General features: G+C 41.8%; 1 protein-coding gene across 2 annotated transcripts in view; it reads left to right on the top strand.

The window, feature by feature from the left end:
• Nucleotides 1-23,166, top strand: part of LOC308294693 (uncharacterized protein) — a 63,405-nt gene that overhangs the window by 25,148 nt on the left and 15,091 nt on the right. For both annotated transcript variants that reach the window (XM_080737484.1, XM_080737485.1), the window contains 6 exons: nt 718-791; nt 8,545-8,630; nt 10,935-10,974; nt 11,289-11,369; nt 15,292-15,399; nt 16,212-16,321. In XM_080737484.1, coding sequence (XP_080593610.1) covers nt 726-791; nt 8,545-8,630; nt 10,935-10,974; nt 11,289-11,369; nt 15,292-15,399; nt 16,212-16,321 — 491 coding nt within the window. In that variant the 5' untranslated portion in view covers nt 718-725. The remainder of the gene's footprint in view (nt 1-717; nt 792-8,544; nt 8,631-10,934; nt 10,975-11,288; nt 11,370-15,291; nt 15,400-16,211; nt 16,322-23,166) is intronic.

The following is a 23,166-nucleotide window of genomic DNA, read 5'->3' as shown; positions in this document are numbered from 1 at the left end:
AGGGGAGTCACTGGCATCCCTACTGTTACAATTTAGACATTTTGCAGAATTAGCAAGAACACAGCTCTTTCCCAAAGGTATAGAGCAGTGGTTCACAACTTTTTCAGGTCGCGACCCCCAAAATAATCATATTTGATCTGGTGACCCCCCACTCTGACGAGCACTATAAGAGTTGAGGCATTACATTTTGTAAATCACGATTCTATTGTGAAAATAGCAGATCTACATGCTCACAACGCCTCGCAACGCTGTTGTGAGCATGTAGATCGGCTATTTTCACAATTTCTGTCTCTAAAAATATTTGATAATTTGGCCAATCAATGTTTAATTTTTAATTTTAGAGGTATTATAAAAGTCTTTAAATTGTCACTCTAGAAATGTGCAGACACCCTCTATACACTTACACTTTATGTTGGTTTGTATACTGTTGAGTGACAATGTTTCACATTAATTTAATCATCTGGGGACCCCCCAAAATAATTTGGAGACCCACAGGTTGAGAACCACTGGTATAGAGGACTCTAAATGCAGTACAGTACATGTTCAAAAATGAGCCACTGGTCCAAATTTGGTCCAGGCAGTGAACAACAAAATCACTGTTATTATATTCTAGTGAAGCTCCTGTTCTTCTTTGGCTGTGTGATTAATCCCAAGTTCCTGTTATACGGTATGTTCATCAGTTTAATATTCTCTTTGTTTCGTTCCGTTTACTTCCAGATTTTGACATGAAGAAGGACATAGAGACGATAATAGCAGACGAACGAGCTGACATCATCTCCAAATATGACAAGGTACGTACTTGCGTGTGTGTGTGTGTGTGTGTGTGTGTAATAGGGCATTAACGTGATGAATGTGATTTTTGCAAGTCGACTCGACTCAGTAAAAAGTTGAGTTGACATAAAAATAGCCGATCTACATGCTCACAACGCCTCGCGTTGCGAGGCGTTGTGAGCATGTTGATTGGCTATTTTCACAATAGAACGATTTATTTTTTCAACTTCGACTTCGACTTTCTCCGGTGGGAGTCCACTTAAATCGACTGAGTCGACTTGTCGACTTTTTCGTTAATGCCCTAGTGTGTAATCAACTTCGTGGAGCTATGACACTTCAGAAGAAGTTGCGCTTCCTACATTGCTATACATGTTTCAAACATCTAGGTTTATAATAGATGTCGTCTGGAAACCTCATATGTCCAAAACTGTTACTTTTCAGGATTCAAATTAAAAAAATAAAAATAATTGATAAGCCCAAAACAAGTCGATTCAAACCACGTTTTGAGCTATCTGCTATTTTGTATACGTTTTGTGTAACATTGTAGGGCAAGTAGGGCATTAATTTACCAAAAGAAATAGAAAAAAAGAATCAAAATAAGAAGATGAGAGGTTTCTGCCCTAAAGCCCCTAAAGTCAGTGGATTATACCATAGGTCGTGGGGGTGGGGGTGGGGAGGCACAGCTGAGCTCTGGGACAGATTGTACCATGCCACCAGTGCCAAATGACATGCCTTTCCCAAGGAAAGCAGAACAGCTTGGCCTCTGGGAGTCTCTCTCTCTCCCTGACAGATTAGGTAGTCGAGGCAGGGCTCACACACACCACCAGTGCAAGTATGTGTGTCACTGTGCCCTGCCCCTGTGACCTGTGTAGTCCATGAGTGCTGGCTGATGTCTGTGAACTGAGAATAGATTCATTACATATAGGTGGTGGAAATGGGAAATTAGGGTGTGAGAGAGTGTGTGTGTGTGTGTGTGTGTGTGTGTGTGTGTGTGTGTGTGTGTGTGTGTGTGTGTGTGTGTGTGTGTGTGTGTGTGTGTGTGTGTGTGTGTGTGTGTGTGTGTGTGTGTGTGTGTGTGTGTGTGTGTGTGTGTGTGTGTGTGTGGGGGGGGGGGCTATAATCACTATAGGTCTCAAATTGAGGTTAAAGCAATTACTGCACCTATTTGGAATACATGACCTCCGGCATGATCCTTCAACAATCGATAAAAAACAATTAAGAATATGAAATCAATCCCCCTTGCCTTGAGTGTATACAGTCTAATGCCAATTACACACACACACACACACACACACACACACACACACACACACACACACACACACACACGCGCGCGCACACACACACACACACACACACACGCACACACACGCACACACAGACATAACCACTTCACTGTGACCGATTTATTTAAATACCAGTCACTCACTTGTGAGGGGAGTCACTGACTGGCATCCCTACTGTTTCGATTCAGACAGAATTTAGCAAGGACAAATGAAACCTAGCATCTGTCTAAACGACATGCTTAGCATTTGTGGACAAGCAAACGTATACATTATGTTTATCTGAAGGACATTTTCCTTCATGTGAACAACTAGTAACCAACATACATCTGCATGGTATAACTAACATCCATCAACTGTTATCACCTCTAGTCTAGGGATGGGACCATACACGACGATAATCGTATCGTGGAGATTTATCGTGATATCGTCCTCCGTCATACACTGGGATCAATTCACCTTTTATTTGCTGAGCTGCATATCCGGTCCAATTTTAAAGCCTCTATTATTGGTAAAAGGTACTTATAATATACGTACTCGATACAGTCTTTTTTTCACTCTCTATCAAAACGTGACGCGTTGTGAGCTTGTAGATCTGCTATTTTTTTGGCAAATGTTCCACCCCAGGATAATGGATTTTGATTATCGTGATATTATTGTAAATCGCGATTTCTTTTGTCACAATTATCGTGATATGAAATTTCATATCGTCCCATCCCTACTCTAGTCTGGACTGCCTGTGAAATATGTAAACACCCTGGCCCTGCCCTATGGCCAATGACCATCAGCCATATTAGCAAATTACACTTGTCAAGTTGTAACGGTATACTCACTATATAACACAAAGTTCTCCATTCAATTTAGGGCCATTTTACATACCTTCAAGCTGTGAATTGAAGTGAATGTAAGCCATTTACCATGAGAGGGAGTGGGTTGTTGGCTGATTTACCACTGTTTCAGAGTTGTGGCACTTTTAACACTTTGAGTGCCAGCCCCCCCTGCCCCCCGTCCCTTACCAGTGCCACCATTAGGTCCCATTCATTTCTGCCCCAATTCCAGGGAATAAATTGGAAATGATCCGATATTCACATCGGAACAAAAATGGGAGATTTGGTAAAAGAGGATTTTTTTTTTATATAAACAATATTTGGAGTGATTTCGATAAGCGGTTTTGGAGATAAGTGCTCGAGAGTGCACACTGCGCAAACCAGTCAATAACCTCAGAAATCTAGATTCTGAGATATTTGAGTTCAAAGAAAAAAAACTTTAGGAAGCCATAGCAACAAATTGGTAAATGGTAACGGAACACAAGTACCCTTGACAGAAATAATGACATGCCTGCTTTCATTATGTGCAAAAAAAGTTAAAAAAATATTGTACCATCGTCTAGTTTCAAGGGGGCAAAGTGAAAAAGTATGAAATGACTCAGAAGGTAGAAATTGCCTTACATTTTGATAGAACTGTGCACTGTGAATTCACTGTGTTTTTACCTGGTCTAGAAGGTCAGGAAGACAAAAAGTCAGAAAAGCGATGTCAACCTTTTATTTTATGGCAACATCGAACCCTAACCCTGGTGAGTACCTCACACATCCAGCATGAACATATTTATGTTCAACAATATTTACAAATATTTCCAAAAAAAAAGAAATCACAAATATGACTTCACAAAAATAAAATATAACTGGATAAAAGTAAAATAAAATAAATGTGCAGCAAGTAAAGAATAAATAAAATAATATAAAAGTCAGTACTGTACTGTACTGTATTCTCAAAAAAAGGCATTCAACAAGCCAACATTCAGGAGTCAAAGGCACCACAAATAAAGGTCAAAGATGGTACTGTTCACCGTGTGTGTGTGTGTGTGTGTGTGTGTGTGTGTGTGTGTGTGTGTGTGTGTGTGTGTGTGTGTGTGTGTGTGTGTGTGTGTGTGTGTGTGTGTGTGTGTGTGTGTGTGTGTGTGTGTGTGTGTGTGTGTGTGTGTGTGTGTGTGTGTGTGTGTGTGTGTGTGTGTGTGCGCCTCAGGTACCTCAAAATGGCCTGGTACCTGTTTCTTGCCATTGTTCTGGGAAAGTACGGCATGCAATGACAGGGTTTTTTGACCAGTGCATGGCAATCTCCGCCTTGTGAACGATAGCTGTGAGGAAGAGAAGTCCCAGAAAGTTCTTCAGCTCCCCTAGAGTGACATTGGTCCAGGCAGCGAACCTACAGTGTGTATGACCTATGCCTGACTCCTCCGCTCTCGCTATCTCAGCCATCATACTGTCCTCTCCATCCTTCCTCCATCCAGTCAGACTCCACGGGCCCTGTATATGATAGAAATAAATAAAAAATACTAAATGATCGTGCTTCTGTATAATTTGTATGTTCTTTAGCAAAGGCTGTCGCACAAAAGTAGTGAAAACAGCAGATCTACAAGCACATAACGCCTCGCGGTGCGAGGCGTTGTGTGCTTGTAGATCGGCTGTTTTCACTAGTCTAAATAATTTCAAATGTATATATGTATATATACGTGGCCACTGAATTCTATAGGCTCTGCTTTGATACATATCTACAGTAGCTATGGACTGGCATAGCTACTGTAGATTGCACATACAGTATGAAACAGAGCTGATACCTTTATGTAGGAAAATAATGCTGCTATGTGTACCCTGTATATATATAAAATGTCACAATGCGACATAGCTCTGTAAAATGAACAATGCTGTACCCCCTCCAACTGTATATATGTTCCCCATTTTCAACTGGTTTTTATATTGTATTTGTTATACTTGCTTTGGCAATGTAAACATATGTTTTCTCATGCCAATAAAGCTCCTTTGAATTGAATTGAATTGTATAATGTGCACCCAAAAAAATGCACAAAAAAAAAAAAAAACAATAGCAGGTCAGGCTTATTGATTGATTGAAGAATGTATTAGAAAGAGGTGGTAAAAAAAAAGAACCTAGCCCCACCCTACCCTCCCCTGCCCCTTCTTTGTATATACTGTTTGTTTAGACTTACTGTCTTTTTTTGTTTTTCTTTACATATCTACTGCATAGTACTGTGTTCTATCTGTCTGTCATTCAATGTTATATGAGATACTTCAATGGTTTCCACTTTCCAGTGGAAATAAGCTTAGTCTTTTCATGGATCTCCTTTTAGTAGACCTTGTACCAGTGAACTGTACCGTCATGAAACTGTACCTTTTCCTATGCAAACTTCTAATAAAGTCTTCAATCAATCAATCAAAGTAGGCTACAGATGCATGGCTCATTTCAACAGGAACCACACTTTATGCATCTCACACAGTGGTGTGTTCTAGACTCATATTTTATTGTTAGTTACTAGTTAGTGCCTAAAAAGGAGATCGGCTGTTGTTGTAGATCGGCTGTTTTCACTAGTCTAAATAATTTCAAATGATAAATGCAAAACGAGCGGTTTTGGACATAAAAAGTTTTCACTCCCTCCATCACGGAGGTATAGAGGCCGACGCCGAGCGGCGCCATGCCCAGGAGGGTCTCCCAAATCGGGCTTGAGTTGTGGAGGGTGGTCGCTAGTGCTTTGGAGGTTCCAGGGCGAGCGCCCCCACCCCGGGGCTCGCGATCAAACCTTTTGGGAACCACTGTTCTATACTAGGCTGTGATGTGATGTCCTTGGCTCATTATCGCCAAAATAAACAATGTTCTAACGTGAGTGGCACGTAGTATGCAGTGAAGAATATAGCCTAAAATCAGCGTTTCTGAATGTCGACTTTACAATGAAATGGATGCTTCTCTCGTTTGGGTCGGGACCCATTTGTGAGTCACGGAGGTATAGAGGCCGACGCCGAGCAGCGCCATGCCCAGGAGGGTCTCCCAAATCGGGCTTGAGTTGTGGAGGGTGGTCGCTAGTGCTTTGGAGGTTCCAGGGCGAGCGCCCCCACCCCGGGGCTCGCGATCAAACCTTTTGGGAACCACTGTTCTATACTAGGCTGTGATGTGATGTCCTTGGCTCATTATCGCCAAAATAAACAATGTTCTAACTAGGGATGTCCCGATACCACTTTTTTGCTGACCGAGTACGAGTACAAGTACTTCATGTTGAGTACTCGCCGATACCGAGTACCGATACGAGTACAATTAATAATACAAAATGTATTTAAATTACGCTTTTTTTTTTCCTCTAAAAAAATATATTATCCAATTTCCGCAACTATAACATAATGTCAAATTATTATTTTTTTCTGGTATTCTCAGAAATGCATTCATTGATTTAGCCCACAGCAATCTGAGTTCCCAGAGGTAATTTCTTCCACCACTAGGTGGCGAAGCCCACAGAATCTCTATTCTCTTCAATCAATCGTCTTTTTTCAGCTGTGCTACACTGGCAGGCAGGCACGTACACACATTGACAATTTGACATCAACGGGGGCTTGAGCCCCTGCCAGATCAGTCTGTAAAAAGTGTCCATGAATGCATTTTTTTACTATGGTAAAAAATGCAAATGTCCCCGGGCCCTTTCCATACCATAACTGAAGGCTGCATTCAAGAGAATTGTCCACCAAAAGGCCTTCTATAAATATCAGCCCCTGCCTCTCTAAAATTTCTCTGCACGTCCCTGCAGACAGACACACACTTCACCGAGAGAGCGAGCTTGCAAGACAAGAGCGACAGAGACAAACAAACAAACACACACACACACACACACACACACACACACACACAGCTTTCTAGTGGGAAGTTTAACTTACCTACAGTAGCCTATACTTTGCAATTTGCGTGAGGTGGTGAAGGATATATGAAAGAGATTCAACTTTAGAGGTAAGTTTAGCGCAACAAGGCATGCCGTGATGCTGATGCCTTTAAGTGGTCGCAGCTGTATCGTTGGAGCACTGGTGCCTCGTTCGCAGTGCGGCACTGTGAGCTTGCATATCTGCTATTTTTCAATAGCAAAAGTATAAAATAATTAAGGCCCTGGCTTTCACCTTGAGCCCTAGTAACTCAGTCCCACTTTTCTCCCCCTTGTGACGCCCCAGCAGAGTATCGGGCGCTGCCGTGAGAAGTATCTGGCGAGTACGAGTACAGCAAAATAGGGTTGTATCGGGTCGAGTACCGATACCACGAGTACCGATACCGCATCCCTAGTTCTAACGTGAGTGGCACGTAGTATGCAGTGAAGAATATAGCCTAAAATCAGCGTTTCTGAATGTCGACTTTACAATGAAATGGATGCTTCTCTCGTTTGGGTCGGGACCCATTTGTGAGTCGCGGAGACAGTTTTATGGTTTATGGGCCATATATTTCATACATTTTGATACATTATACAGCACTTATCTCATATAACATTGAAAGACAGACGTATAACAAAGTGAAACGTAGAGAACATACCGCAGCACAGCTCAGCAGTGCATCCTACAGGGCGCGGGGAGAAACCGTAGCAATCGGTGGTCTGTCCCTGGCAGCATGCATGCCTCGCCGTAGAAGGAGCCCTTCTGGCCGCCAGAACCAAAATCGAGGCCGTGGATGTACCAGCGGAGGTCCTCGCTGATGAACCGATCGCCCGTAGAAGGAGCTCTTCTGGCCGCCAGAACCAAAATCGAGGCCGTGGATGTTCCAGCCGAGGCCTTCGCTGATGAACCGATTGCCCGTAGAAGGAGCTTTTCTGGCCGCCAGAACCAAAATCGAGGCCGTGGCCCGTGGGTGTAGCAGCCGAGTACCTCCGTGATTTTAGCCTGGCCCGTGGTGGCGATGTGTTCTTTTTTTTTTTTACAAAATGGACCCCCCCTCCAACCTAAACAAAGAAACTAGCCCTTCCCCCACTCCTCCTTGCTAAAACCTCTACATTCCGATCTCTCTCTCTATCTCTATCTCTCTAAATAATACTAAATCTAATGATTTTATAACTAAATTCTCTGCTTCTGATTCTCGCTCTTTCTCTCAATATATCTATCTCTCCCTCTGATTGCTGTGTGTCCAGTGACTTTGTTGTGTATATAATGGGCCTCTAGAGTCTAGACCCTTGTTTCTGGGGGGAACCGGCCAACCGGAGTGCTCGAATTTGGTCACATGACGTGTGACTTCACAATCCCATAGCCCAGAGGGCCCTGTCTGTGCTGAGGGCAAGATCAGACTGTGTGCTACTGTAATATGAAAAAAAAGCATCTGACGTCATATGACGCCAATATTAATTTCTGGCATCATTGCCAAGGTCGTGTCGGACGTCATATGACGCCCTGGCACTGAAAGTGTTAACAGTGGTAAATCAGCCAACAACCCACGACCCTCGAATGGTAAATTGCTTTTCTACCACTTCTACCATATAAATGAAAGAAAACACAGTTGTAACTTGCAAGATCTTGGAAATGTTACAACTGCAACACAACAGTGTGCGTGGTCAAGTCAAGGTTGTTGACTGATTTACCACTGTTTTAAGCCAATCAGAATCCATTATCTGAACATGTGACCACAAAAAGTGGTAGAAGTTGCATTTTCATTCGAGACACCTAATGGGGCTGTGCATGTGTGTTTCCAGGGGCGCAGAGAAGGTGTTGACATCGACCCCTGGGAGGATGCTGACTATAACATCTATAAGGTCACTGACCGCTTCGGCTTCCTGCAGTAAGTCTACCTGCCTGACAGCATGCTATAGGGGGGTTTGACCCCAGCTTAGGACCAGTGGTGGAAAAAAACACTCATATTCCTTACGCAAGTAAAAGTATCAATACTGCAATATAGAAATACTCCATTACAAGTAAAAGTCTGGATTTCAAAATTGACTTGAGTAAAAGTACAAAAGTATTGGTATACAAATGTACTCAAAGTACCAAAAGTAAAAGTTCAAAATGTTTGAAAATAGCAGATCTACAAGCTCACAATGCGTCGCGATGCGACACGTTGCGACGCGTTGTGAGCTTGTAGATCGCAACGATTTAGATAGATTTCAAATAGCCTAGGTATAAAATAGGACTAAAGTGGGTTATGCATGTTTTATAATACTAGAAGCTGGGCCGCCCTTCGGGCGGCCCAGCGTCTAGTCGGCGACCTGGCCAACTCGGGAACGATGTAAATAGAGAATGAATGCCCCGCCCTTTAATGCAAACCCCATTATACCTGTTGTCATAGGACCTGTTTTGACCATCTGTTTGCCTGTGTCCATTTATGCCCATATATGGAGATATCTGTATCTGTCTGTCTGTCGGCGTCCATTTTATGTCCATATACGGAGATCACTGCAGATATAGTTCTGGGTCCATTTTATGCCCATATGCCCATATATGGAGATATCTGTCTATTTGCGTCCATTTTATGCCTGCCCCACCCTTTAATGCAAACCCCAATATACCTGTTGTCATAGGACCCGTTTTGACCATCTGTTAGCCTTTGTCCCCACCCTTTAATGCAAACCCCAATATACCTGTTGTCATAGGACCCGTTTTGACCATCTGTTTGCCTTCTGTTAGCCTTTGTCCCCACCCTTTAATGCAAACCCCAATATACCTGTTGTCATGTTGTCATAGGACCCGTTTTGACCCGCCCTTTAATGCAAACCCCATTATACCTGTTGTCATAGGACCTGTTTTGACCATCTGTTTGCCTGTGTCCATTTATGCCCATATATGGAGATATCTGTATCTGTCTGTCTGTCGGCGTCCATTTTATGTCCATATATGGAGATCACTGCAGATATAGTTCTGGGTCCATTTTATGCCCATATGCCCATATATGGAGATATCTGTCTATTTGCGTCCATTTTATGCCTGCCCCACCCTTTAATGCAAACCCCAATATACCTGTTGTCATAGGACCCGTTTTGACCATCTGTTAGCCTTTGTCCCCACCCTTTAATGCAAACCCCAATATACCTGTTGTCATAGGACCCGTTTTGACCATCTGTTTGCCTTCTGTTAGCCTTTGTCCCCACCCTTTAATGCAAACCCCAATATACCTGTTGTCATGTTGTCATAGGACCCGTTTTGACCATCTGTTTGCCTTCTGTTAGCCTTTGTCCCCACCCTTTAATGCAAACCCCAATATATGGAGATCTCTGCACACACAGTACCGGTTGCGGAAAACTCTGATGTCAGACATCAGCTCCGCATTCGGGGATTCATTTTATGCCCATATCTAATCTGGAGAACGCGCGTGCCGGTGGGAAGAACGGTTCTCGAGATTCACATACATACATACACATTCACAGAGATTTTTTGTTGACTCCTGGCGTACGTGATGTCAGAGCCTTTTATGAAGTGATGTCACAATGAGTCAGCGATTGTGCCGATTTCCTCAGGAACAGCCTGATGTTAACAATCAGCTCCGCGTAAGGAGATTCCGAACGTTTCGCGCCGCTTCGGGAAAACCGCATGCCGAGTCGGGCCGAGGCCCGGCACTGCACTCCGCGCCGCAGCGGGGAACGCGCGTGCCGAATCTGAAGCCGGTGGGACGAACGGTTCTCGAGATACGCGGATTACAAACAAACAAACAGACAGACAGACAGAGATTTGTCGCATTTATAGATAGATTATAATGTATATCTGCAAAGTAACTAGTTACTAAAGTGTTCAAATAAATGTAGTGAAGTGAAAGTACAACATTTGGATCCGAGATGTAGTGAAGTAAAAGTATTGGAAATTGGAAATGGCTCAAGTAAAGTACAAATACCTCAAAATTGTACTTAAGTACATTACTTAAGTAGATCTACTTAGTTACTTTACACGGGCCAATTATTCCAGCTAACTAACTGCATCATATTTCTGGTTTTGTATCTCTCTTTCTCTCTCTCTCTCACTCGGTCTCCCTCCTTCTCTTGCTGTCTCTTTATCTCTCTCTCTCTCTCTCTCTCTCTCTCTCTCTCTCTCTCTCTCTCTCTCTCTCTATCATGCCACATCGTGTCTGCCTGCTGTTATGTATTTGTTTCTGCACCAGCGAGGAGGAACTACCCACACCCAGTGCTGTTGAAGCGAAGGTATTGAGTGCATATTAAATAACAGTCTGCAAAAAGTACATTTATTCAATAATACTAAAAGGATAACACAATCCATTGTGGTCCTGTGTATTCAATTCACCAAGACTTCTAAAGACATACAATACTATACAAGAAATCATCAATAGTAGGAGCAATAACAACAGTGGGAGGGTATGAATTGCTCATAGAAAATGAAAGAACGTAGAAAACGACGCTACAAAACGTTGCCTTATTGCCTATATAGCGGATGACATTAAACTTGCGTACAAACCGGACCTTAAGTAGAGTATGACTCTGGCTTTTTTACTTTTCAGCAAAAGCACCAGGAGGTGGAAAGGTCGGAGAAATGGCTGAAGATGGTGAAGAAGTGGGACAAGTACAGGAGCAGTGACAAGGTCTGTGATGGCTCTGTGAACATTACGTTGACTAAAGCTATGACGAAAAATGACTAAATTTACTGACAATTTTGAAAACAAATACAAACTAGACTGAAATGTTGATTTTATCAGTCATTTTATGTTTGGTCGCACTTGTGTGTTGCTGTTTTCAGCATGCAACAAAGTGTAAAATCTAGCCATTACAACGCCATCAAGGCCCGCCAAAATGAATTTTTGTCATCAAAATCAACTGTAGATTTAACTAAAATCAAATGATTTTCAGTCGACTAAAACATGACTAAAATATGACTAAAACTAAATTACATTTTATTCGAAAGACTGTGACTAAACTAAATCTAAATCGTGTGTCAAAATTAACACAGTGCAGTGATGGCCGCCATACGAACTTAATCACATGAATCCCTTCCAGTCTCAGTTTAGCCTCGGGACAAAACCATATTTGATGCAGCGTTCCCTTTTTGTCACTCATAAATTGTTTTCCATTCCTCTTTTAGCTTGAATTCCTCCCTTACTCCTCCTCCCTGGTCTAGTCATGAGACACAGAACAGAGATCTGATGCATCTCTAGCTGTCATTTAACCTCATTATTCTGAGGTCAACATTAGGTGAAGAGATTTGGTGTAGGCCGGGCAGTGGTTCTAATTGGTTTTTAATTTCAAGAACTCTCATAATTGTCAAAGTTAGAGGTCCATTTGGTTCTCAAGGAACCCTGAGGGTTTAGGCCTGTCACGATAATTACATAATCGTCTAATCGCAATTATTTTGTCATAATCATCATAATCGTTTCCATGTTGAAAAATGTTCATATATTTTCAAATATTTTCAAAAATAGTGGAAATAGCCAATCTACAAGCTCACAACACGTTGCATAGCGACGCGTTGTGAGCTTGTAGATCGGCTATATAAACTATGTAATGTAATTTCTTTGTCTATTTAGATTATGCGTCATATCTGCCATGTGCAAATTTAAAGCCTACAATCCAAACTGGAATGTAATTGTCAACGTCAAAAACACAATTAAATCGTTAATCGCAATTATTTGTGTGACAATTAATCGTCATGTAAAATGTCATAATCGTGACCCAACTTTTGGTGTGTTTCCACATACCAGTCCCCTGGAGTGAAAAGGGTGGGGGCCAAGTATAGAGCCCTGGGGGACACCACTCTATGAAGTATAATATAGGGTTTATGGCAGGCAGCCCCATATCTTCAAAGCCTGATCCAACCCTCATCCAACAATGCTAATATAGGGAAGCCGTTAGAAGAACATTTGGGCCAACGCACCACACGTCCCAGACTCTTCTCCCTTCTGGCTCCCAAACTGTGGAACGAAATCCCCATTGCAGTTAGAACTGCAGTCTAGAGGTCTTCACGGGGGCCCGACCCCGAAATTACCCGAGGACCCGAGAGACCCGTACCGGGTTCGGTCAGTGTTTTATCATAATCACTCGGAGCCGGGTTGGAAACGGTCGCATTTCCCTCGGAACACTTCGGAACACGGGACTCTAATCATCATGTGAATAACCCGATAGGACCCGTACTGTGTGTGTACTTTCAGTTTTTTTATGCAAACTGTAAAGCAAGCAATCAATCAATATGTGTGTGTGCGCTGGCGTGCGCCGCTGCGCTATGATCAGGATACGGAACGAACTGGAGTTCTGTTTAACGTGTGTGCCGTGCTGTGTTTAGGCTGACCTAGGATCAGTTTCAGGTCCGTTTTTAGCCGCGAGGCAGCGACATGAATGGCTGTGTAACTGTGAGATGATAATGCTGGTCTAAGATCAGATTTACAGCGGGGGAAAAAGAGCTTGGTGCGTGCGTAACGCATGCGTGTGCGTAATGCGTAGCAGCTACTCCTGCTGTCGCCGGCCAAAATTGACTTACCTCTGTTGATAGATAATAGCTTAAAAGTATTCCTTTATCCCTGCATGGCATTTGTTTCGATGTTAATATAGATTCCTTGACAGCCTTCTTCTGCCTGTCAATCAGTTAACAGCTCACGCCGCACAGCTGCCGTGAGTGAGGGATCTCGGTAGACTACATGAAAGGGGATTTTAATAATGATTAAATGGCCGGGTCTCTCGGAACCTCGGAAATAAAAGGATTTCGGGACAACATGTCAGAGGTTTCAGTCTGTAAAAAAATAAAGAAAGTCGGAACGGGACGGAATCGGACGAGACCGTTACGGGGCCACTCGGATTTGGTTTTGTAATTTGATTATTATTTCGGAACAGGTCGGAATCGGACGAAATTTGACGGTCCATTTCGATTTCGGTTCGCTTTTTTGGACCCGTGAAGACCTCTACTGCAGTCTCAATCCCAATCTTCCGCCGTAATCTGAAGACTCGCCTCTTAAGACGCCACCTTTGCCCTTAGCACTTGCCCTAGCCTTGACGACCTTGCAGGCTTATGCAAAGATTAAAATGTCATTTAAAGGACAACTTTGTTTTTTTTTACAAAAAGGGTTCATATTTTAGATTGTAATTAGAGAAAGGAAAAGATGAGTGTTAAAATGTTTTCATTTACTGCTTTCTATTGTTTTAGCGATTTTAGTATTTTGATTTCAGTGGGTGGGGGCATGTGTACAAGTGGCTAAATATGTCTTTTTAGACACAATAAGCCGGCAATTCCTTTGTTACTATTTACACCAGCCCCCATAAGTCACATCTGCCCATGAAAGATTGTGGTGCATCTTCGGAATGGGCTTGTTGTGTCTAAAAATAAACATTTTGCCACTTGCATGCATGCATGCATGCAAATCTAAATTGTTAAAAAACACTCAAACGATAGAAAGAAGTAAATGAAAACATTTTAACACTCATCTTTTCTTTTCTCTAATGACTATCTAAAATATAAACTCAAAGTTTCCTTTAAAGATGGCATGTTATGTAAACAGATGCCATGGTCATTTGTTGACCTGGCATCCTATAATTTGTATGGTTTCAATGTACAGATAATATTTTTTTGTTATTTTATTGTTCAGAGAATCTGCTAAATGCCTAAATTGTAAGGTGTGACCAAATTACCTAATCGTCCAATGCAGTGTTCATTTAACGCAAGAGAGTCTCGGAGTTAAGGGTCCATTTGGTTTCTTTTGTGCTCTCTCCGAGTTAAAAAGAACAGTCATGATTTTACAGTACACTTCTCTCTTTCTATATTTCCATCTCCTCTTGCCCATGTTTGCATGTGTGTAAGTGTATTTATGTATTTTGTTCAAGGCTGGCCTCCTCTCCTTCCGAGAGTTAACCACTTAATCCCCAGCATCCTGGTGAGGTTGTCGATCTGCAATTTTCAGTGAAATCCTTCCCCACAATAATCGAAGAGACACTAGTATAGAGCCCTGGGGGATTCCAGTCAACCATATGGGGTTTTAACCCATTCATAACGGGCACACATTATTGTGTATCATTATTTTATGCTTTAACTATTGAAAAACAGCAGATATACAAGCTCGCAGCGCGGCACCGAGTGCCGCGCTGCGAGCTTGCAGATCTGCTATTTTTTTTTAATCGTGAACATTTGAATTTTGACCCGATTCTATAAGTGTCTTTTGAATCCTTCCAAGGCTTTTTGAAAAACCTATGTTTCTATGTCAGCAATCTGGCTAGCCATCGTCAAAGAAAAGGTCCTTTTCACTTAACTGGAGCTCAGTTAGTCTGTTCTTGAGAGACTGACTACTATGTCAGCGGTTCTCAAACCTTTTCATGTGAAGGACCCCCAAAATGATATTTATTTGGCCACAGACCCCCATCTCAAAATATTTAGTTCCAGGGACCACCCCCAGAAGCAAAATTTGAGTTACAAACGTTCGCTTTGAAAATACATAATATTCAAAGATTTGCACATATTTTCAAGATTTTTCCACTGGTTAAAGAATTCAATAATTCTAAATGATGTGCTTGTGCTGCGTATTATTTCAGATGGTGAAGCGGGTGTACAAAGGGATCCCTCAGCAGCTGAGAGGCAAAGCCTGGGCACTGCTTCTGGACATAGAGACGGTTAAACAGCAAAATGTGGGGAAATACGAGGTAAGCTCACAGCCCCATAACCTTTGACGTTGAGGCGAGGAAATGATCTATGCATAATACAAAACCTAACCCAATACTTTTTCTCTTTTAAGCAGCTTTTATTTTAGTTTCATTTAATGAAAGAAAAAGGTCTAGCACACTGTCAAAGATATATACGATATTTAATGGGAATGTAACAACATTTCAGTCTATTCTAGTCCATCTTGTTTCAGTTAACAAAATATATATATGTTTTTTTTTTAAGCGGTGAAAACCGCTTCCAATGAGTGGCTTTGTGTGTCCCACGCCCATATATGGTCATTTCAGTCCAGAATGAACAGGTTTTTTCTAAAACAAATGTCTGTCACCTCATGTCCATATATGGTAATTTCAGTCCAGAATGAACAGGTTTTATCTGTCCCGTACGTCCAGAATATCAGTCCAGAATGAATAGGCTTTTTCAAAAAGCAAAATGTGTGTCCCATGTCCATATATGGCCATTTCAGTTCAGAATGAACAGGTTTTATCTGTCCTGTACGTCCAGAATATGTGTGTAGTGTCCCTCCCGGTCTGATGATTGGATACTTTGAGGATTGGTCAAGCTTCACATGATAACTCGGCCCTCCAGATAAAATCATTCATTTATTCAGAATATATAAAGAATGTAGAATTCAGAATATATAAAGAATGTATAGATCACAGAGTTCATAACTCTAGAACACATAGAATAGAAGTTCACCGCTTCACTTCGAACCAAGGTTTGATTTTTTTAAGTATTTATTTAACTATGACAACCCTGCCACTGATGTCCTGTAACTGTTCTCGCTCCACAGAGAATGAAGAAGCAGGCTCTTAACTTCTCCACAGAGATCAAGCAGATCGACTTGGACGTCAACAGGACGTTCAGGAACCACATCATGTTCAAGGACCGCTTCGGGGTCACGTGAGTATATTCCACTCCACGTTCTACCGTCTAACATCCATCTTTACCTGGCACGGTTGGGGCGTGTGCGTGTGCCATGTGCACTGCTGTGCCAGGGAATGTTAAAAGTAACTTATAGCAGTGTTTCTCAACCACTGTGCATGGGGACCTTTGGTGTGCCCCTGAGAAGGGTCAAGTGTGCCCCTTGAAACTGCTTGAAAGCCAGTATTGTATTTATCATTTTAAAAATGATTTAAACTAGTGAAAACAGCCGATGTACAAGCACACAACGCCTCGCACCGCGAGGCATTGTGTGCTTGTAGATCTGCTGTTTTCACTACTGTTGTGCGACAGCCTTGTATGATGAAGCCGAGCTTTACTTTGCGAAGAAACGTCCGAATTTGAAACTTGGCGATACAAGGTTTCTTCCCGACGGTGACGGTATTTACACCCCCGTATTATGTTGGTGTGCCCATGGATTCTTGGGACATGAAAAGTGTGCCCATGCAGAAAAAAGGTTGAGAAACACTGACTTATAGCACGGTGCTTTTGGAGAGTGTGACTTGAAAAAATAAGAGGAAATGCATGATGACTCTATGGGGCTATTAATCTTGCAATATATGTCTAGCACATTAATAGACCTGTAAACCTAACTGATAATGCTCCGATTACACTGCACTTTAATAAACTAAGATATTTGCCACAGATACTTTTATCCGTGGTAGATATTTTTTTATCTGTATCTACCATCCACTTTGAATGGAAAAATATCTGGAGAAAAAGATTTTTTTATCTGTTATCTGGCCCAGTGGGAATGGGCCTTTACCCTTTACATGGATTACAGTTATCATTCACCATAGAGTCCAACATGTCTTTCCCTTGCCTAACGTTTGGCTTTCTCTAAAGAAGGACTCGAAATGTGTTGGGTGCCAGTGTCGCGCACCGAAAATAGCCAATCTTCAAACTCTCGTCATGCGTCACAGCGCGCCACGTTGCGAGCTTGTAGATCTGCTATTTTTGGTGTGTGACACCAGCGTGCAACCAATATAAATCGGTCTTAACCTTAACCCATGTGGCTGGTGAGTCCTACAAAGATAATATTTGAAGAATATTTGCATTGGTCAAACTAGCAATAGAAGCGATACAGAAGCATCTTCCCTAAACTCCTAATGGTCTCGGATATTTTGTAAAAGCGTAGCTTTCTTCAACCGGTTGGCTGTATGTAAAACGGTAAGAATATATAGGTTTTAGAAAACATCATAATTTTACGCATTGTTATAACTGAAACGGAACGCTAGTGTGGCTTTCACGCTATTAGGGATGGGACGATAAGCGATATTATCGTTTATCGTGATAAAAAACACTCACGATAATCGTATCGTGGAGATGTATTATATCATGATATTGTCCTCCGTCATGCACTGGGATCAATTCACCTTTAATTTGCCGAGCTGCATATCCGGTACCACTTAAACCCTCTATTGGTAAAAGGTACTTATAATACCTACTTGATACAGTCTTTTTCTCACTCTCTATCAAATGTCTTAGCCAAAAAATAGCCGATCTACAGTACAAGCTCACAACGCGTTGCAACGCAACATGTTGTGAGCTTGTAGATCTGCTATTTTTTGGCAAATCGTGTTCCGCCCCAGGATAATGAATTTTGATTATCGTGATAATATCGTAAATCGCGATTTCTTTTGTCACAATAAACGTGATATGACATTTTCATATCAGCCCATCCCTACGCGCTATTTTCACGCTCCTGTGTGGATCATAGGACCAATCCTGTGACCTTTACTCACCACTGGGTAAGTGATGAGGGTTTGCTTAGCCTTTAGAACGCGTGTCTCACAGTCCTCCCTGCTTTGTTTTGGTTGGGCGTCTCCAAAAAGCTCTGTTTTGTTTTCTCCCAGCGGGCCTCTCAATGTCCAGGTCTGTCCTCTTCATAAAGTCTCCTACAGTACAGGGCACCGACTCTGGCTCTAACCTTTGACTGGCGACGCGCGCGCGCGGACACACGCGCACGCACACCTAACTAAAACAAAAGTGGTTTCCTCTCTCTCCGCTCTCCCCTCAGGGTTTTATTAGCCTTCCTGTCAGCGAGCAAGGCCCTGCAGGAAATGGCAGTCACACGGAAACGTGCAAGAGACACACAGAGAGAAACACACATGAGCAGCGGTGCACACACAGAACAGCGCTGTTTTGCGCGCCGCGACAAAGCACAGATCTGGTGGTAGGGCTGTCACGATTATGACATTTTACATGACGATTAATTGTCACTCGAATAATTGCGATTAACGATTTAATTGTGTTTTTGTCGCTGACGATTACATTTCTGTTTGGCTTGTAGGCTTTGATGTTGCACATGGCAGATATGACACATAACCTAAATGTACAAAGAAATTACTGACATATTTGACAACTTTACACTTTAAAAAGAACATTGATAGTGGAAATAGCCGATCTACAAGCGACGCGTTGTGAGCTTGTAGATCTGCTATTTCCACTATTTTTTAAATGTTTGAACATATATAAACATTTTTCAACATGTAAACGATTATGACGATTATCACAAAATAATTGCGATTGCGATTATGTAAAATAATAGCGATTAGATGATTATGTAATAATTGTGACAGTCCTATCTGGTGGCAACGAAGGAGAGAAGGGCAAGACAAATAAACAAAACAGACTTCATGAGTCCACAACCGTATACTTTATACTTCGTGGACTGGGGTTCCCTAGGGGCCTACACTTGGCCCTCTTCCTTTTTTCCGTGACTTTTTTTTTGCCCGTTTTTGCTAAAAAAAGTTCACCTATTGTATCATGACATGTCCAGAATAGGGACACTAGGGTTCATGTGTTTTACAATCGCACCCAGGTCATCGCATCCATATCCCTTGGCTGCACAGTAAATCTAAACTCTTGAGAGAGAACATACGCATCCAAATGGACCCATTTAAGGAGTAGTTCACCCCCAAAATGACTTTTTTTCTATTGATTACTCATGCCATGGAGACAAGAATTCAATAATATTTTTCGTTTTTTGTCGCATTCCTAAGACAAAAATGTGATAACAATAAATTTACCCCCATTCGTTCCGGATGGGGACCCGTTTCGAAACGGGTCCCCATCCGGAATCAATGGGGGTAAATTTACTCGAATCAAATTTTTGTCTTAGGAATGTGACAAAAACCAAAAAATATTATTGAACTCTACTCTCCATGGCATGAGTAATCAATAGAAAAAAAGTCATTTTGGGGGTGAACTACAAAACTCCTTTAAGTCTTTTCTCTTGGTGTCATATCTCCTCTTTCAGTTCAAAGCGTGTGTGTGTGTGTGTGTGTGTGTGTGTGTGTGTGTGTGTGTGTGTGTGTGTGTGTGTGTGTGTGTGTGTGTGTGTGTGTGTGTGTGTGTGTGTGTGTGTGTGTGTGTGTGTGTGTGTGTGTGTGTGTGTGTGTGTGTGTGTGTGTGTGTGTGTGTGTGTGTGTAATGTGTATCCACACAGGCCTGAATACAGTTCCATCCTGCTTGGCTGACTGCCGCTTCCCTGCAAATCAACAGCTGGGGCGCGCGCACACACACACACATAGAGACACATGCGCTGAGAGCTATTTAAAGCTGCGTTCCTGTTTCTGTCAGCATCCATAAGGCATCTATTTACTACTATGTTGGCCTTGGGGACGGGGGTCTCTCTAATTGTCTGCATTATATCTGTTAATACCCTGACAAAGCCCACTCATCTGGGAAACCCCTAACCACCCCATATTGGCTGCTTTGTGCTCGCTGTCACAGACTGATGAAGTGCCAGATGTGATCAGCCTGGAACACATACTGTAGTATAAACCCTTATGCCGGAGTTCAGTGGTTGTAACTAGTGCTGTCACAATTATTACATAATCGTCTAATCGCAATTATTTGACATAATCACGATTATTTTTCATAATCGTCATAATCGTGTCCATGTTGGACACGATTATGAACATTTTTCATATATCTTTTTTTAAGTAAAAATCTACAAGATCTACAAGCGACGCGACGCTTGTAGATCGGCTATTTCCACTGTCAATGTTCTTTTTTATAAAGTTGTCAAATATGTCTTCAAAGCCTAAAAGCCAAACAGAAATGTAATTTTCAATGACAAAAACGCAACTAAATCATTAATCGCAATTATTTGAGTGACAATTAATCGTCATGTAAAATGTCATAATCGTGACAGCCCTAGTTGTAACTGACTAACTCAAGAGAGTGTACAAATGGAACCAAATGGACCCAGACTGGTCCATTTAGTTCGATTTATATGGCAACATTATACGAAATGCTTCACAACGTGCATTACATTCACCCATTCACACACACCGACTGCAGAGGAGACCAAGGGTGCGTTCGGAAATGCTGACTCAACGCACTGGTGTGCCATGTTGTCGTTCGTTTATTCGGTGCACTTGGTGCGTTGTCGTTCGGAAATCCAGTGCGCGGCGCACTGGTGTGTTGAGTGCACTACTCAGAAGATGGGGTTTGGCGGTGTGGTGGTGTGGTGCGGTGTTCTGATTGGTTGGTTTTCATGGCCGTGTCTCGAGCCCTTCTCAGCTGTGAACAATGGAGGAAATAACCGCAAAATACAGCACTTGCAGCTGGGCTTGATAGTTTCACACACATCAACATGTAAATTAACAGCAGGTATGCCAATGTTGTGAATTAGACCTACATCTCCTAATAGCAACGTTACGTTTGCATACTCAGCAGCAACTGCTGCTTTTCAGAAAGTTTACCTTCAGAGTCCAGAGTGAAAAAGCACACAGCTGCCTCTTAAAACTGGTCGTTCGTAAATAAGCCACACTGAACGCACTCTCCAACGTCACGCCCACTGCACTCACTACACTGAGCACACACCCGGTGCGGGTTTCCGAACGCACCCCATGTAAGGTTCATCAGGAGCAGTTAGGGCTTCAGTGTCTTGCTCAAGGACACTTCCACACTGACACGGGGGGAGCCGAGTATCGAACAGGGAACCTTCCGCTCTACCTCCTCTAGAGATGGGACGATATGAAAATGTCATATCACGATTATTGTGACAAAAGAAATCGCGATTTACGATATTATCGCGATAATCAAAAGCCATTATCCTGGGGTGGAACATTTGCCAAAAAATAGCAGATCTACAAGTGTTGTGAGCTTGTAGATCGGCTATTTTTTGGCAAAGACATTTCATATAGAGTGAAAAAAGACTATCAAGTACGTATATTATAAGTATCTTTTACCAATTATAGATGGTTTATTTTCTTTTGTTTGTGTTTGTCTTTTTGTTTGTTTGTCAAGGATAGGCATCAATAAGCATTAAGCTTCTGCCTATACCTTTTCGACCTTTTTTACAGGTTAAAAAAATAAATGAAAAGAAAATTGACTTGTAATGTCTCACTGATTATCGAAATAAACAATTCATTCTAATTGGTACCGGATATGCAGCTCGGCAAATAAAAGGGGAATTGATCCCAGTGCATGACGGAGGACGATATCACGATAAAGGTAATCTCCATGATACGATTATCGTGTGTTTTTTATCACGATAAACGATAATATTGTGTATCGTCCCATCCCTAACCTCCTCCTGAATCATACTGAGGTTACGTTTAGGAATAAGGTTAGGTTTAGGCATAGTTTTACTGAGGTTACGTTTAGGAATACCTGGTGGTGCGGCCCTTACTGTGTTTTGGGGCGAGCGTTCTTGTATTCATCGTATCCGTGGCCACGGCTGTTTTTATTCTACAGTAGCTGCATGTGCTACAATCCGTGACTCATGAAACAGCAACACGAAGGAGTCAACACAGGAAACTAAAAGGGAAGTTTCATTAATAAACAACGCAGAGTCTAAAATCGGCATGGTCTCCCTGTCCACTCTTTGCAGTAGCTGGTATTGATAGACAGTTTCTAGGTGGACAGTTAAGCTTCAACTTTATTGTCTCATCTCCGGTTTACTGGTGTAAAATAAAGAGGATGAAATGATGTTGTACAATGGATACTGATGGCTTTTACTCACATAGTTACTTAAGTCTTTCTTGCCATACATAGTTAGTCACAAAGTTACAAAGTGCACTTATTACAGTACGTATTCAAAAAGTGTATATCCTGAATTGTTCTCATTTGTTATTAAACATATAACTACCACTCAACATTTAGTCAGAGGTTAAACTCTTGAGAGTGCACATAGGGAACCAATCCTTGTTTTTATCTTCATGTTTTGACATACTGTAGGATACAATCTGTGAGTTGTTAATGTTGAGTTTTAGTTATAGCATAAATATCAAATGAGTACATTTTGTGATTTATATTGTTTGAATTCATAGCTAATATATGATGATTGTAAACGTCGTTCCCTCTTTTAAATGAATAGTGAAAACACTCAATTATTTATGAATATAATATGATTTACATTGTCTGAATACATAACATACTGTATGTACTATGTAACTAGTAACTTATGTAAGTAAAAAGCCTTTAGTATCCATTTTATGGATGAATGAACAATGAAGTTGATTTAACAATGAGGCATTGTGCCTCAGTCATGTTCTCGCATCATGGGCATCGGCGAGTGTTCATTTCATTCTTTAAACCAAGGGTCTTCAACAGAGGGTCCGGGACCCCTAGGGGGTTCTCAGAGTTACTACAGGGGGTCCTCCGAATCTTTGAGTGATAGAAAGTGTTTTTCCTCCTTTTTTATATTAGCCACTTGAACCCTAGTGTCCATATACTGAGAACTTTAGCCAAAAATAGCAGATCTACAAGCTCACAACGGCATAGTGAGCTTGTAGATTGGCTATTTTTGGCAAAGAGGTTTGGTGTAGAGGGGAAAAAGAGCAGACTAA

The sequence above is a fragment of the Nannobrachium achirus genome, assembly GCF_963921795.1.
Source record: "Nannobrachium achirus genome assembly, chromosome: 11".
In the NCBI taxonomy this organism is placed as follows: Eukaryota; Metazoa; Chordata; class Actinopteri; order Myctophiformes; family Myctophidae; genus Nannobrachium; species Nannobrachium achirus.
Note: the sequence above shows the minus strand (reverse complement) of the source record. Positions and strands in the feature narration are given on the sequence as shown.